Source organism: Oncorhynchus clarkii, chromosome 20, assembly GCF_045791955.1.
Source record: "Oncorhynchus clarkii lewisi isolate Uvic-CL-2024 chromosome 20, UVic_Ocla_1.0, whole genome shotgun sequence".
NCBI classification, from domain to species: domain Eukaryota; kingdom Metazoa; phylum Chordata; class Actinopteri; order Salmoniformes; family Salmonidae; genus Oncorhynchus; species Oncorhynchus clarkii.
Window position 1 is genome coordinate 69,526,831 of NC_092166.1, and position 17,420 is coordinate 69,544,250.

Below are 17,420 nucleotides of genomic sequence, written 5' to 3' on the forward strand. Positions count from 1 at the left end.
CTGTGATTATATAATTATTCAACCACGCCCTTTAAGACACCTGCCTTAATCTTGCCAAAAGGAACACAATGGAAGTAACTCATGGACTTTTTTTATGCATGTCCTGTCTGTATATGTACTTTTTCAAATAAACTCAAATAATCCCAAACTCCTCATGACAGGCAAGATAAATAATGCGCACCTCAAGTATTGACGTATTCCACCCAGGTCTGCACTCATTACTATCCAGTTCTGGGAATTAATTGAATCAAAATCATTGAGTAAATGTTTAGATAACTGTTGAAGTGATTGACAACAAGCTATTATAAGGGTGCAATATACAGAACATTTTACAATGATCATTCTCAATGCTCACTGGCATTTGTAACGACAAGATGGCGGTCGGGCAAGTGGACAATTCTTTGAAGACAAATAACACCTGACCACAACCAGTTCTTTTCAATGTTTATTTTCAATGCAAATTCTTAAGGCAAATATAAAATGGGTGGGGGAAAAGGAAAACTGATGCATTGTTTGTCAACATTGCTTCCATTTCATGCATCTCAAACATGACTTCTAATCAACATGATGGATAGCCAAACAGCAAAACTACATTTTCTAATTCCTGCCAGTTGAACTCCTTAGACTAAGCATCGTCAGGTTTGTCCGAAGGTGGGCCACAGGGCTGCAGCATCTTCTCCATGAGATTGAAGCGCACGCGGGCTTTGCTCTCGTTCTCAGCAACAGAGAAGTAATTCAGCAGGTCAAAGTGACCCATATATGAACAGTACGAGTCCCGATGTTGGTTCACCAACCATTCCCACTTGCTGGTGTCCGCATGGCCTGTTCCAATGTATTTAGATTGAAGATGCTCCAACTGGCTGTGAATGTTGTAGCGGTCTGTCATCTTCAGGCAAATGTCTACACAAGGAAGGAAAATAATGTCAGTGCATGTAGCTATTAGTTGGCCAATGTTACCTGGCAATTGCTGGTGTCCTGACCTTTTAGCAATAGCTTGCTGATTAGTTCGGGAAATATTCGTAATGTGCATTGTATAGCCAGAATGTTGAACATACTCCGCCAGTTGTCCATCTGGCATTATGTCTTTGGAAATGTAACTAAATATTCACAGGAAAGTATTATTAAACTTTTACTTCCATTGTGATTTATGTCACCTGACATGCAAGAAGAAAAAACAAACATGTAAACCCCGGCATGAGCTCTACTAGTACGCATACATTACATGCATTTCGCCTACATTGTGGGTTAGAGTAGAGTACCGCTTCCTCCTGAGTTGGCTCACGTCAAGCTCGGACCCAGGACCTCTGTCTTGCCTAGCATAAGTGACCGCCCTCCTGAATCGTCATACTAGTCGCGGCACGCGAAAAATTATCGGACGACGCAACTGGGGACACTTTATGGGTTTCACACATCCCCATGTGCTAAATGCACATGTGATCAACAAACCGTCAGAGCCACGCACAGACACACGTTTTGAAGTCGATGTAATAACTTTCCTGTGGATATTGTCTGAAATTTCCAATGACATAATAATGACAACCAGGCAAGATAGTTACGAATATTTCAATGGAAGAGGCAAACCTAATCACTAAGCTATTGCTATTAGCTAGGTCACGAAGCCGGCAAACCTGGCAATAGGTTTACAGACCAAAGCAGGATTAATGAGGCTGAACAACTAGAAATAACTAACGTTAACTATTAATTTTCGGGTACATTACGAAATATCAACTTATGTGTTTTTGGTTGTTTAGTCAATGAGAATGCCCATTTCAAGATTAGTAAACGTTATATTCCAAAAATATATACGTTATTTCTGAACATTTAGGAAAGTTAGTTAGCTGGTTAAGTCATTGAGACTGCTTTTGCATTAACATTAGGCTGGACAATAGAACGAGCCAAAATGTACCCAAGGCTGAAAAACGGCAAAAGAACGTTGGCTAACATGGAACACTAGCGCGAGCCCATAGCAGATGAATGGTATCGAACGTTCACAGAGCCTGTTTTGACTGGAGTGATGCTTAGAATTTCATTTCGCCTAAATGGCACAAATGTATCCCTTTTTATTTTACCACTACAATATATTCGTCGGACGAAACAGGGGGAAAAAAACTCGAAAGTAGGGAAAAAATGAAAACGGACTATTTCTGGTCTTAGTGATCGACAACCGAGCTCACTGCCCAGATTTACATAATTATAAAGAGGAGATTCTCGAGATTAAAATGGCGTCTGGTTTAAACAATCCAAATATACACATTGCGAGATAGTTGGAGAATTAGACAGACATGCCGAGTTCATCGAGTCATTTTGTTGTTTACATTTTAACTATAAACAACGTGAGCGGTCTCATTGTCAACAATAGCGAATCAGGCATTGTGAAGTAGAACACTAAACTGGGAATAGAACGTTCGGAAGGCGAGTAGGTGCTCAATGTAACTAAGAGGATGAAAATGGCATAAAATAAGGCCTGCTTTTTCGTGATTACTTCAAAACGACGGCAAACAGATGGGAAATATGGTATAAAACTGGGCTCCACGGCGGATGCAATGAAATCGTTATAAGAAAAAAAGCGTTGTTAAAAAATGTAATGTCCAGCCTAGTAACATACCCCTAGAAATCCTGGTTGTTTACTAGCTGCTAGTAGTGCTAGCAAGCTAGGCCTAGAACCGATAGGATCACATTGCCACATGATTTCACGTTGTGCCGTTTAAACACGGGCGACTTTTTAATCACACCGATTAGTGAGTAACACGTAGTTAACTCTAACAAGTTTTAAAGTATTATTTGAAATTAAACTGATGCCTATTGTTTAAGCTCCGGCGAGTGAAGCTAGCTAATGTTAGCTAAGCATTATCCCAAGTTAGCAATCGTTTTCGAAAATAACCAAATATCTTTAGCTTCTGTATTCAGTTTGATTAGAATCTGCTATAACGTTTCTTACTCAGAACCAAGACCTTTGTTCAAATGTGTACGACGACGTTGATTATTTCAGGTCGGAGTCATTCGCCGAGGAAACGGAAAGGTATCGGAACGTCCTGTACGTGTAACATAGAATAATGTCTGGTGGGAAACAAAGCCAGCCCCATAGAGTTCATCTATTCGTATGTAATTCATTACCACCATTTATTTGTACTAACGTGATCATTATTGTTTCGATGCACGCATTCATTTGTTCAATTGAACATTGATTAAAATCAATACAATTGCGTGTATTGCATAACAATCATACATATTGTAATGGTGTAAAAATGATACAGTTGTAATATAGAATGTAATATAATATCTAATCACATACAATTCTAGATATTACAAAAACGATTTTTAAAACGTCCTTGTGAATGTGAACCAATATCTTATTTCATTGAACAGGAAATATCCATAAGTAGTATTGAATTGTGCTGGTCTGTATTTAATCCTAATTCATATTTCATCAAGTGCAAAGTTCTCCCTTTTCTGGTCCATCTAATTGTCCACTGTCCGTAAAGTCTCTGATACCTAACTGTTACAAGCCAATAGAGGAAGGTCAATTGGGCGCTAATCTACTGTAAACTGTGGGAACCTAATGCGAAAATGGTATGCTGCCATAGCCATCTATCTATATGTAATGAATATTGATGCAAAAAGCTCCAACGTTGATATTTATGAGGATAACTCATCTGACAGAGGGAACTGTTTATTCAATAGTTATCACAGTAACATAAGATTTACCTTTCAGAAGGCCGGTGTGATTCAATTATATATTTTTTCTATGGGGATGGAGGGGGGGGGGGGGGGTAGATCAGCTTTAATATTGCAGATAGATTGCAGCTTCCATCAATGTAATTGTCGGCATCATTTCCAATCATCCATATATATTTTAAAATAAATGTTTTCCTTTATTATTTTCCCCTAACCCTACCATCCCTCCCCTAATTGCAGTAAACTAATGGACAACAACACTTATGCTTCTACTTCCAGCTTAGGCATACTATATACATTTTACGGACACAGTATATTTTACAATATTTATATTTTGTTTGTTTTTAAGTCAGCTCCACTCAACCCCTCCCATCTATCTCTGAACCCCTTCCAGTTTTGATTTATATTTCCCATATATTTTTTAAACTGTGCTGTGATGTTTCACAAAAGTTCTGAACCTTTCTATTCTCATAGATTCTACATATTGTAAATAAAAAAATAAACATGTTTGCTAAGAGTATAATTATATTATTGATCGATTGACTGTGACGTTTTAAATCACCCAGCAGTGCTATTTGCAAAGCGGGACATAACTGGGCAGGGGGTCTGGGGTCATCACATTTTTGTGGGCATCTAAAGCAGATTTCCTGCATTTCTACCCCATCTAATATAACTCTAATATGACGGCCCTTCTAGCCATCTGTATTTAGAACAACAAAAGGAAGCAAAAATGCCCACAGTCATTAAGCTAGGTAAGAGATTATTAAATATGTTTAAGTGACTGATAAGACTGAACTAGATCCATGATAATTCAATAATCAATATTGTGTTGCACCTTTAACCAATAGCCTAATAAATTAACAACTCTTACAAATAAAATACAAAGACAACTTTTGATTGTCTCTAAGACATTCTAAGACATCCCCCATTATTTTTATTTCTACTTTGCACATTCTCCCATTGCAAATCTACCATTCCAGTGTTTTACTTGCTATATTGTATCTACTTTGCCACCATGGCCTTTTTGCCTTTACCTCCCTTATCTCACCTCATTTGCTCACATCGTATATAGACTTGTTTATACTGTATTATTGACTGTATGTTTGTTTTACTCCATGTGTAACTCTGTGTCGTTGTATGTGTCGAACTGCTTTGCTTTATCTTGGCCAGGTCGCAATTGTAAATGAGAACTTGTTCTCAACTTGCCTACCTGGTTAAATAAAGGTGAAATAAAATAAAATAAAAAAATTAATTCTCTATATCAAATTTCAGCCAGACCACCCAGCCAACCCGAGCCGCCTACACGCCTGATCCCCACCAGTCTAGTCAATAACTCAACTCTCTCCCTAAAACAACTTCCTTTTTTTATGTCTCAATGGAAAGGTTTGGAAAACAAAAGTTGAATGAAAACACACACACACCTACACATTAACACACAGAAACAGTACACCCTCCAAATACTGTAATTCATATCATAGGCATAATAGTACTGTAGAGCTTTTTTTACTTGCACACAAAATAGCTGGGTCACCCTGTCCTGCCCCTAGGGGTCCATGGCCCTGTAGCACCCCAACCCAACACACCCCACTCAGCTTTAGGATCTTAGTGAAACATTAATTATTGCTTTTAGGTGTGTTAGGCCAAGGCCAGAGTGACAACAGTACAGCAGATCCCCAGGGCCAGGGCTGAGCAGCCCAGCAGATAGGGATTGCCTAAATCTCTCCTACCGTGGGCATGTTTTAAATACAGACTCCCTTTGTCATTCAGTATTCCATATAAGGCCTCCAGACCTTATGAAAGTTGCACAGTATACCCTTAATCTTAAAACAAATCTAGTGATTCTGTACATAACTTGACATTTCTTCCATACATTGTGGGAGGATAACCAACCTTCCAATTAACGGCAATGCATTTATTAGCCACTAGAAATGCTAGGTTACACAGTTTCTTCTGATAACAGTCTCCAGTATCAACATTTCCAAGGAAACAAAAACAGGGAGAAGGAAGAATCTGTAGATATTCAAGAACATAAAAGAACATACTCTGCCAGAATTCAGCCAACCTTCACAAGAGCACAACATATGCAAATATGTCCCCTTTTGTGCTTTAAACATCCAGCAGAATAATAACATTTAATAACACATCATCAATAGCATCTCCCAGGTCTTCCTCACATTTTTGTTTTACAATTTTTAATTGAGAAAAGCCTCTATCAACTCTTGATAACATTTAGAAATCAATTTTGGAGGTTTGTCAGACTGCCTTAATAAAATAGCATTGTCCAGTGTTTGCTGGATAGAGAGAAAAAGTGTTGTCTCTGCAAAAATTCACCTCACCTCTGTCACGGACTGGTCTTCCCTGGCTGTCTGACTCTGCTGAGACCCCTGTTACCCCGCTCACCTAAAGTGAGGCATGACAAAGAATTACCTTGGTGTACGTTTATACATTATTTTATCAAATAATATAATCAGTGGTTCAATAATTTAAATGACCATTATTCCCAGATCCCAGACTATAGCTTTAAGCTACTTTCCTGTAGCTACTATAGGTCTACCCATCAATTCAAGATGGAACTTTGTATCATTCACTGAATACACTTCAAAATTCACTCTGTAGACTGGTCTTCCATGGCTGTCTGACCCTACTGGGACCCCTGTCACCATCTGATCCTGCTAAGAAACAGTGAGCATAGTGTTGTGTACTGACTGCACTAGAGGGCTGCATTCCTGCAGGATGCCTGCGGGTCCAACAGAGATCATTGTGGCGCGATCTGCATTTTTCATGCTGCAGGTGGGAGTGGGCGGTCAGAGAGACGACTTTGGGATGAAAATATTTTGTTGTCTCACACGTTATTTTGAAAGGGTCCTCTTTCTGCGTTAGCCTACCTATTGTATTAAAAACACATATTTTTCTGCATTTTTCACACACTCAGAATTTACTACTTCAACTTCAGTAGCCTACCTCTCCTAGTTGGGCGTGAGAGTTCAAGTGTTGACTGATATAGCCCCGTAATTCAATGTAAGGGCAATGCGATAATCTCTGGTAATTTAACCTATTAAGTTATTTTTTCACATTTGATATTGCCTATAGGGCACAAAATTGCTAAGACCATGGCTGGCAAGTGAGCTGCGTCACATATGCCTAAAATAACATTGCGGGACTGCGGTTGGGTTTGGCACCAGTTCTTGCGGTGGCAGGTGGGAATGAAGAAATCGGTCCCACAGACCTCTACTGTGCACCATGACAGGGAAGCTGTTTATCACTGTAAGTGGGGTGGCAGGTGGTCTAGTGGTTAGAGCGTTGGGCCAGTAACCAAAAGGTTGGTTGATCGAATCCTCAAGCTGACAAGGTGAAAATCTATTGTTCTACCCCTGAACAAGGCAGTTAACCTAACCCACTAGGCCATCATTGTAAATAAGAATTTGTTCTTAACTGACTCGCCTAGTTAAATAAAGTGAAATGTAGAGAATTAGCTAGGTAAGCTGACAGCTCAATAATGTTACGCTGACTAATACAACTCACATTGCACAGATAAAATCTTGAATTGTTTGGCTGATGGTTTAATTGAGGCAAAAATGAAAGCCAACTTTTAGCCAGCTCTCTCTCCAATGGTACATCAACTGGCGAAAGCTTGCCAATTTCATTTACTTCTGAAACGTGACAGAACAAAGGTTACAAAACATTTCCATACAAACAACTACTGTTAGATAGTAATATTAGCCACCTCATATCGCCATCCGACAGATAACTAGAGGCTAGAGCTAACCTGGCTGTGGTAGCTACTCACTAGCATAGCTTATTCACCTCAGTCGATAGGGGATGAAACATTAGCTAATGTTACATGTCAGTTACAATACTAGCTCAGCACTGCGAATAAACATTAGTTTAGGTTTTTTTCTATTAAGTTAAACAGAAGTTACCTTGCCAGCTACATCAGTCAACTAAAGAGTAGCCAGTTTTTGTTCTGCTTCCTTTTACAACTCGGTGAAAGAGTGCAACACAAACACACTGAACTATGCTCAACTCTCCCATGCTGGTCCAGCCAGCCTTCCAGCAGCTTTGCCTTCACACAGCCCGTGAGCCTGCTCTGTGGTGTCCGTGTGGTCCTAAATAAATAAACACTCCAAACAGCCTATACGACCGCTCGGGGTCTCCGCATGGTCCTAAAACACACCATTGCCTCGTTTTGTATCATATTCCAATGATAAAACTGGGGGCGACAAAAATGCAATGTCCCCCCGTCCCCCCCCGTCCCCAGTGAAAGTTGCACCCCTGGTTTAGAGCACAGTTACATGATCAATTACTGTAGTCACACAGGTTGTACAACCTTAGCACAATTATATAAACATCACATAAATGTATTGAATGCCGTGAAAGTCCTTAATTTCCACTTTGCTTATCTGAAAATAGACTATCCAATTAAAATGAGAGAGAGGGGCCTGTGTTGCTCATTCAATGTGTTTTTTTTTCTAAGTGCTTATTTTTTCCTGCAGTGTCTAAGTGTGCAGTTTTGAGATGGACTGTGTTGCCATAGTAATGAAATATAGGAGGCTTAGAGCAAGACAATGCTAGGTTGAAAATAACAAGGTTATTTTCAACCTAGAAATAATTACGGAACTGTTACCTACATTTTCTCAGATTGGTTGAGTGATGTTCCTCAAACAAGGTGGTTCCTTCAGCTTTAAAACTTTGTAACTATCAAATTGACGTAATGGACTGTCAGTCAATCCATTCATAGGATCCATCGAATTTGGAACTGGTTACATTTCTTTATCCCCATCCTTCAGCTTTATAACAAGCCAGGTGGCTATACTGAATTTCTTGAGGTTTACCATTAACGAAATCCAACAAAGAACAGAATAGGTTGATGTGAGCCAAATCCTGGATGGTTACTTCCAGCCTCCAGACATCAATGGACAGACAAACAAACTGAAGCCTGTCATCTGACACATTCTTTGAGGAACCAAAAGGGATTATTTACCTTTTCACAGATCTTCAGAATAAACACTTAATTCATAAAGACTGAGAAAATCGTATTTCAACCACATGCAACCATTTTTATTTTCTTCTATTTTCTTTGAGCCACTACAACAGCTTGATAGTCAACTGAATTGATCACTCATATCATCTACTACACAGCTCTCAACTCCACAGAGTCTATCTTCTCTCTGTCACACAGGTATTGGCATCATAATGAAATAAGAGGTTATCAATAGAGCCCACCTCTTCTATTCTGTTAAAATCTGACAGAGTTGGTACTCTGGGATAAGGTCTGAAGCAGACCATGTCATATTAATATAAGGGCAAGAGTAACAACCTTCATTATCATTCAACTCAACGAAGCTAATCACACTGACAAGTGACAATCAATCTAATCCAAAATGTCCAACCTTAGAAAAATCTATCTAGGCCTAATTCATCATCTTCCTCTAGTCTGAGTTACACTCTGTGTGTGAATGTATTCTTCATGTCAACTGTCATCATGGTGTAAATTGTGAATAAATATACCTCTTATAAATACTCATAACCAGAGCCATACATATCCCTGGTCATAACCATGCATTGATTTCCCTAATGATGGATCTGAATATTTTCTTAATCCAAACACAAAAGCTGACTCCTATTTAATTTCCCTTAGGTATACTCTGTAGAACAGCATGTCAGAAACAATAGAGGGACTAAAACGAGAGAGGGACTGGTGAACAGTGTACACGGGGCATGAAATATTTGATTTCAAAGTATCAAATTATAGCCCCTCTAAAGCCGGTGGAGGTCCCCTGTCTGGTAATAAAAAGCCTGGCAATAACTGAAAACAGCTGCTGCTTTCTGGGCATCATTTTGTTTCCAGGCTAGCTCTTCTGTAAGGAAGGGAAGAGGAGAGACTGACATCAGACACTGTTCTAGGCTATCTAGAACCTAAAATCTTTCTTCGGCTGTCCCCTTAAGAGAACCCTTATTGGTTCCCGGTAGAACCCTTTGTGCTCCATGTAGAAAAGAACCCTTTTGTGTTCCATGTAGAACCCATTCCACAGAGGGTTCTACCTGGAACCAAAAAGCTTTCTCCTATGGGGACAGCCGTACTCTGTATTGTTCATTCTTACAAAACTCTGTCTCAAATTGTGCACTTTACATTTTAGTAGATGCTCTTATCCAGAGCAACTTACAGTAGTGAGTGCATACATTTCCATACTAGTCCTCCATGACAATCAAACCCACAACCCTGGTGTTACAAGCACCATGCTCTACCACTGAGCCACATGGGACCATTACACATAAAGCATACATGACACATTGGCTTGTTGGCTGTAACACACCTGTTGATACCAAATGTGATACCAAGTCACAATGTCAAATGCTTTGACAGCTTTGACATGATAAGAGAATTGGATGGGGAAAACATATTGGTCATTCATGTGAGATCTAAAGTGTTTGATGCACAGCATCTCAACCAAAACCTTTTTTTTTATGCATTATAGTGAGGGAAGGTGTGCAGATTAATAATTATTACAGTGCTTGATAGATAATGGTATATTTGAGTACTTATAAAAAAACAATCATGACATAAAAATTCTGAATTTAAGTATATTTTTAAAAAACAACGGTTTGCTGATGAACAAAAATGTCAAATTTAGGTATCATGCATATTGTAAATATTGTAATGAAAATGTGAGTAATTTGATATAATGTATACTTAGATATTTTGAGTAAAAATCATACTCAATTTCCAATTTCCAATAATAATTTAAAAAGTACACACCATACAATGTTCACTGTGGTAACATTAAAAGCATCCACTGTTTTAAGACAAATCTGGAATTTTGTCAAAAAGCTTGTGATTACAGAATTGTTCATACAGAACAATAATGCAACTCTTACAATACAAAGTTACATATTACACTAGGGATAATCAACTAGATTCATCCATGGGCCGGTTTCTTGTTGAACGGATGGTCAGGGGGCCGGAACATAATTACAAATAATTTGTCAACTGCAAATTGACCGCAAGAAACCCTAACAGATATCATATTTAACTAAATAAAATCATTTCAAACTTTGCTTACATTTGTGACTCACCACCTGGATTCGGTCTTATGTAACAACATTTTAAATAGTTTTTTTTTTACATTGGCTAAAAGTAGAGACTCAGAGCTACAAAATGGTATATCATACACATAATGTTTGAGGAACAATGGGAAAGTAGTTCTGCTTTGAAAGTTGATACACTTGTAAACTCACTTTTGAGAAAAGGGCCTTTGAAAGTTTTGGTACCTACTGGAGAACTCTGCTTTGTCTACACCTATTAAGCGTTGTTCAGACCCTCTTAAGCCAACCTCACCCATCTCTTTAAGGATTCACATGTGAGGTCATGTGCTAAACAGTGAGTAGTGTAGTAAAAATGAAGGCTAAAAGTGGTAGCAGCCTACAAGAAAGTGTCCAGATAAAAATATGTTCTAAATATTAGATAACGCTTACCCAGACACACTTGTCTAGATTGATGGGTCATGTGAAAGAAATGCTATAGCCCCCAGCCACATCCAGTGTACTAAATTGTCATACTTGAGTAAAGCATGAATAATTTCAAATTCCTTATATTAATCCAGACGGCACTATTTTTTTCTCTTATTTTTTTTATTGACGGATAGCCAGGGGCACACTCCAACATTCAGACACAATTTACAAACAAAGCATTTGTGTTTAGTGAGTCTGCCAGATCAGATGCAGTAGGGATGTTCTCTTGATAAGTGTGTGAATTGTACAATTTTCCTGTCAAAATGTAACAAGTACTTTTGGGTGTCAGGGAAAATGTATGGAGTAAAAAGTACATGATTTTATTTCGAATGTAGTAAAGTAAAAGTAAAAGTTGGCAAAAATATAAATACTAAAGTAATGTACAGATAGCCCCCAAAAAATACAGTAGTTAGCTAGTACTTTAAAGTATTTTTTACATAAGTACTTTTGACCACTGACCAAATGTCTTCACACCAGTACATTAGCATACTATATACTGTTACACACACACTTATCACATAGTATTCCATACATAAGTTAAGGCCATGCAACCTGAGTTGAAACCTGATTGAGGTGCACATGTACAGTACATAAACAGATGCATGCGCCATATATTTATGTGGATGCGCCATATTGGGGCGGCAGGGTAGCCTACTGGTTAGCGCATTAGACTAGTAACCGGAAGGTTGCAAGTTCAAACCCCCGTGCTGACAAGGTACAAATCTGTTGTTCTGCCCCTGAACAGGCAGTTTACCCACTGTTCCTAGGCTGTCAATGAAAATAAGAATTTGTTCTTAACTGACTTGCCTGGTAAAATAAAAATATATTTATGTGGTGGACACTTGATACGGTCACATGATATTGTTGTGAAATGTCACAAAATCATGTGACTTAATATACTTAATCTTACTAAGTGGATGGGTCTCTACAAAAGGTGTAAGAACAGCCAAATGGTTACTTGCATAGTAGCAATATCAGAAATAGATAGTAGATAGTGTCAAAATAAAATAATATACACTATGTACAAGAACAATATCAATAAAAATATCAGTGATAGACGAGGTAGTTATATGCATACAATCAAGGGTAAAGTGGCTGAGCAGCAGGATCATTTTTTTTGTAGCAGCAACGTATGGCGTGTGTGTTAGGAGAGAGTCATGTGAATAGAGGGACTGCAGATAGTGCTGATGACTGGTCTATCCAAACCATGCATGAACATATATATTCGGAGAGCCTGTTTCTGTCCTGCCCTTGACTTTGGTGCAGGGCATGTGATGTCCATAGCCTCTTTGTCACAAAACTCCCAGATCTTCTCAAAAAGATACGTTTGTCTAGCTGTGTCCAGTCCAGGTGGTGCTTGTACAGGTAGACCATCTATGGGAGGAAGGATGTCAGCGTTGCTCAGCAAATGAAACCTGGTCCCCACAGTCCGACTGCTCCTTGGCGACAACAACACCAGGCTCCAGAGCATCAAAGCTGTAAAACAGGGAATAACAACAACAAAAAATCAGAAGACATTACAACCCTGCACAACATCAATTCACCTCCCAAGTTTAGATAAGAAGAATAACCATGCAATACAATGAAAATTATTTTCACCTGAAGTGCTGGTACTGCTTGATCTGTGGCAGCGGCTTGAAGTATGGAGTCAGGTGTTGTTGCCAGCCATAACTTTCCACCATCACCGTACCATCCTCCAGTCCAACCAGCTATGGGATGTTGACCCCTGTCACAGTGATGTCCTTCACAACACCAGCACAACACCAGCAATCTCAGAGAAAGTGTTCACTCTGGTCTGAAGCGCTTCTTGATGAGGCCGAAGCACCAGTCGGGGGTAAACTTGGTGTGGCCTGTGATCAGGAAGTGTGTCGGATGTGTGAGAAAAACTCAGAGGTGTCAGAGCTTGGACTGTTGTTCCTGCGTCTATGCAATTTAAACACATCTTAACTCTTAGGATAGTAAATAAAGTATTGTTATTGAACTTCATTCCCATGATAATGCCCAGAAATAAAGATGGGCATTTTCAAAGGATTGTGTAATTGACTATATAAATATACACTTTATTCTATGAGAACCCCATGCATAAACATTACGAAATGCAGTCCATTACCCACTGAAATGTGTTGCATTTTCATTCCGTAAGTCATTTGAGCTTGAGAGTAGCAAATACAATCCCATTATGATCATCCACATCATTCAGATTGTTTTTCCATGAGAAAATGTTTAATTCATTTCAAGTACCACATCAGCAGTCTTCACCTGGGATTTGAAATTGTCTCACTTCTTCTCATTTCCAACACTCTTTATTCTCTTCTAATTAGTTTTTCAGAATAGATAACAGCAAATTATATTTCAGTCAGGGTTCTTTGGAAAAATCAAGCTGATTACACTGTTTAGATCATTACTAAACGGTGGCCCTGATTAGGAAAGTGGACTGTGTCATATATTATGGAACACACACTATTCACAAATCCACATCATTATGCATATATATAAATGTATTAATTTCCTTAAATAGAATCAAATATAAAGAGGCGATAAACAAGTTCATGTGAAATCCCAAGTTGGGGTCCAAAGGATGCAGGGTAAACTAGTTGGCACTTGTTTTGATATTTAAGGGGTATGATTTTCAGGATTGTAATTGTTCAGCACTGTCTGGAACGCCAATCACAAGGGAACATGCAAATCCTATTTATATTTTACTCTAAAGACACAAAATCAAATGTGTGCTCTGTGAATTGTGACATGTTTGATCCAATAATAAGATAAGTGTCAACTGTAACATATCAAGGCAGTGTTTAACAATTGCAACAGGCATTTAGCCAAGACTTGTTCAATGGGAACCACAAAGACACAAAGTCAATAAAATGAGCCGTCAAATTTAATTTTATGTAATTTCCATAAAAGCTGTAATTTTTAATTTGCCACTTCCTTTTGGGATAATACAACAAGAAAGAAAAAACACGGTTTTGTCCCTCTGACATCATTGCACGCACAACAGAAAATCAGAATATGTACTACAATTATTTTTACCACACTGCAGGAAGCTCCTCTTATACGTACGTTTCACCTCCATTTCAACACATCCCTTCATTTGTCTCAAAGTCAGCACAATGTAGACCAAACTCATTCAGGAAATGCATAATAGACACCTATTTAACATAAATAAGGAATTAGTGGAGGAAGTCATAAAATTTGTCCACCTATCGGCACCAAGGTCACAAATTTGTGATAGCGCCGACAGAGATGGTCGCCTCGCTTCAAGTCCTTAGGAAACTATGTAGTATTTTGTTTTTTTATGTACTATTTCTTACATTGTTATCCCAGGAAATCTGGAGTCTTATTACATACAGCCGGGAATAACTATTGGATATAAGAGCGACGTCAACTTAACAACAGTACGAGCAGGAATATGACTTTCCCAAAGCGGATCCTCTGCTTGGACCACTACCGAGGACAATGGATCTAATCCCAGAAGCCAACCCAAAACATAATCTACCTTGACAACAAGGTAGATGAAATTCGAGCAAGGGTTGCCTTCCAGAGAGACATCAGAGATTGTAACATTCTCTGTTTCACGGAAACATGGCTCTCTCGGGATTTGTTGCCACCGGGCTTCTCCATGCATCGCGTTGACAGAGATAAACACCTCTCTGGGAAGAGAAAGGGCAGGGGTGTATGCTTCATGATTAATGACTCATGGTGTAATCATAACAACATACAGGAACTCAAGTCCTTCTGACATAAAATTCCTTACAATCAAATGCCAGCCATATTACCTCCGAAGAGAATTCTCGTCAGTTATCGTCAGAGCTGTGTACATACCCCCACGAGCAGACACCAAGACAGCCCTCAAGGAAGTTCACTGGACTCTATGTAAACTGGAAACCATACATCCTAAGGATACATTTATTGTAGCTGGGGATTTTAACAGAGCAAATTTGAGAACAAGGTTACCTAAATTCTATCAGCATTTTGATTGCACTATGCGCGGGCGTAATACACTCAATCACTGCTACTCTAACTTCCGTGATGCATACAAAGCCCTCCCCCGCCTTCCCTTCGGCAAATCCGACCACAAAGCCATCTTGTTCCTAACTTCTTATAGACAGAAACTCAAACAGGATGGAATCCAAGCTTCAGGATTGTTTTGATCACGCGGACTGGGATATCTTCCGGTCAGCCTCAGGGAACAATATCGATCTATATGCTGACTCGGTGAGTGAGTTCATAAAGAAGTGCATTGGAGATTGTACCCACTGTGACTATTAAAACCTGCTCTAACCAGAAACCGTGGATGTATGGCGGCATTCGCGCAATACTGAAAACGAGAACCACCACATTTATCCATGGAAAGAGGTCTGGGAATATGGCTGAATATAAACAGTGTAGTTATTCCCCCCGAAAGGCAATAAAACAAGCGAAGTGCCAGTGCAGGGACAAAGTGTCGCAATTCAATGGCTCAGACACTAGACGTATGTGGCAGGGTCTACAGGAAATCACGGACTACAAAAAGAAAACTAGCCACGTCATGAACACCGATGCTATGCTTCCAGACAAACTAAACACATTCTTTGCCCGCTTTGAGGATAATACAGTGCAACCGTCGCGGCCCGTTAACAAGGACTGCGCCCCCCATCTCCTTCTACCGTGGCCGACGTAAGTAAAACATTTAAATGTGTTAACCCTCGCAGCGCTGCTGTCCCAGACAACATTCCTAGGCGCGTCCTCAGAGCATACGCAGACCAGCTTGCTGGTGTGTTTACGGACATATTCAATCGCTCCGTATCCCAATCTGCTGTCCCCACATGCTTCAAGATGGCCATCATTTTTCCTGTACCCAAGAAGGCAAAGAAAAGTGAACTATATGACTACCGCCCCATAGCACTCACTTCTGTCATCATCAAGTGCTTTGAGACTAGTCAAGGATCATATCACCTCCACCTTACTGGCCACCCTAGACCCACTTCAGTTTGAATACCGCCCCCAAATGGTGAAGGTAGGAAACAACATCTCCACTTCGCTGACCAGCAAAACTGAGGCCACACAAGGGTGCGTGCTCAGCCTCCTCCTGTACTCCCGGTACACACACGACTGCGTGGCCATGCACGCCTGCAACTCAATCAAGTTTGCAGATGGCACAACAGTAGTGGGCTTGATTACCAACAACGACGAGACAGCCTACAGGGAGAAGGTGAAGGCACTCGGAGTGTGGTGTCAGGCTCGATGTCAGGGCAGGCAGAAGGGTCTGGCAGGCTGGTACGGAGTCCAGAAAAAAAACAGGCAAGGGTCAAAACCGGGAAGACTAGAAAAAGAGAATAGAAAACAGGAGCATGGAAAAACCCGCTGGTTGACTTGAAAACATACAAGTCGAACTGGCACAGAGAGACAGGAAACACTGGGATAAATACACTTGGGAAAATAAGCGACATGAGAAGGTGGAGACAATCACAAGAACAGGTAAAACAGATCAGGGCGTGACACCAACATCCCCAGCATTTACCATGAATGCAATCTCTAAGAATGTCAGGGAAATTGCCTTGTCGATAGTGCATTGCACTAGCTGGGGGCATGCATGCCAAAATAAATGTTACTATTTGAAGATAATACATTTTTTGTCTGCTATGTTTGCCGTTTGAGCATGGAGTTGTGCATTGTACATAAGCTATGGATGTAAACACGGAACTGGATGTCTTGCGCTGTAAACATAACATTGTCTGCTAATGCACAGTCTGTGTCTGATGGATGTTTCTGAGGTGTTTAGGTTGATGTCATCAGTGAAAAACACAGTGTTTTGTATTGCACATTCTGGAACACAAAATCACTGTCTATGTCACGTCCTGACCTGTAACGGAAGAAAACCGTTACAGAACTACCCACCACCAAAGGACCAAGCAGTGTGGTAACAAGGAGCAGACGGTTCTGGACTCCTGGACTTGGGAGGAGATATTGGACGGCAAGGGACCCTGGGCACTGGCTGGGGAATATTGCCGCCCCAAGGAAGAACTGGAGGCAGCGAAAGCTGAGCGGCGGCGATAACAGGCACGAGAGGCAGCTCCCGGGGGGTGGCACACGGGGAGATTAGCGGAGTCAGGCGATAGACCTGAGCCAACTCCCCGTGCTTACCGGAAGAAGCATAGTACTGGTCAGGCACCGTGTTATGCGGTCAAGAGCACGGTGTTGCCAGTACGCGCTCATAGCCCAGTGCGATATAGGCCAGCCCCCCACAAGTGCCA

General features: G+C 40.1%; 1 protein-coding gene across 2 annotated transcripts; it reads right to left on the reverse strand.

The window, feature by feature from the left end:
- Window positions 1–432: 432 nt before the first annotated feature.
- Window positions 433–3,071, reverse strand: LOC139375674 (splicing factor 3b, subunit 5). Of its 2 annotated transcripts, none has more exons than XM_071117479.1 (2): window positions 2,939–3,071; window positions 433–900 (listed from the first exon to the last, which is right to left on the reverse strand). In XM_071117479.1, the coding sequence occupies exon 2, from the start codon at window positions 884–886 to the stop codon at window positions 626–628; it is 261 nt and encodes an 86-aa protein (XP_070973580.1). In that variant the 5' UTR covers window positions 887–900; window positions 2,939–3,071; the 3' UTR covers window positions 433–625. The 2 variants fall into 2 exon arrangements, with proteins under 2 accessions (XP_070973580.1, XP_070973581.1); XM_071117480.1 differs by having other exon boundaries at window positions 2,952–3,034.
- Between the last annotated feature and the right edge of the window lie 14,349 nt (window positions 3,072–17,420).

Coding starts and splice junctions, on each gene's coding strand:
- LOC139375674 (XM_071117479.1), bottom strand. CDS start 886: ATGACAGACCGCTACAACATTCACAGCCAGTTGGAGCATCTTCAATCT.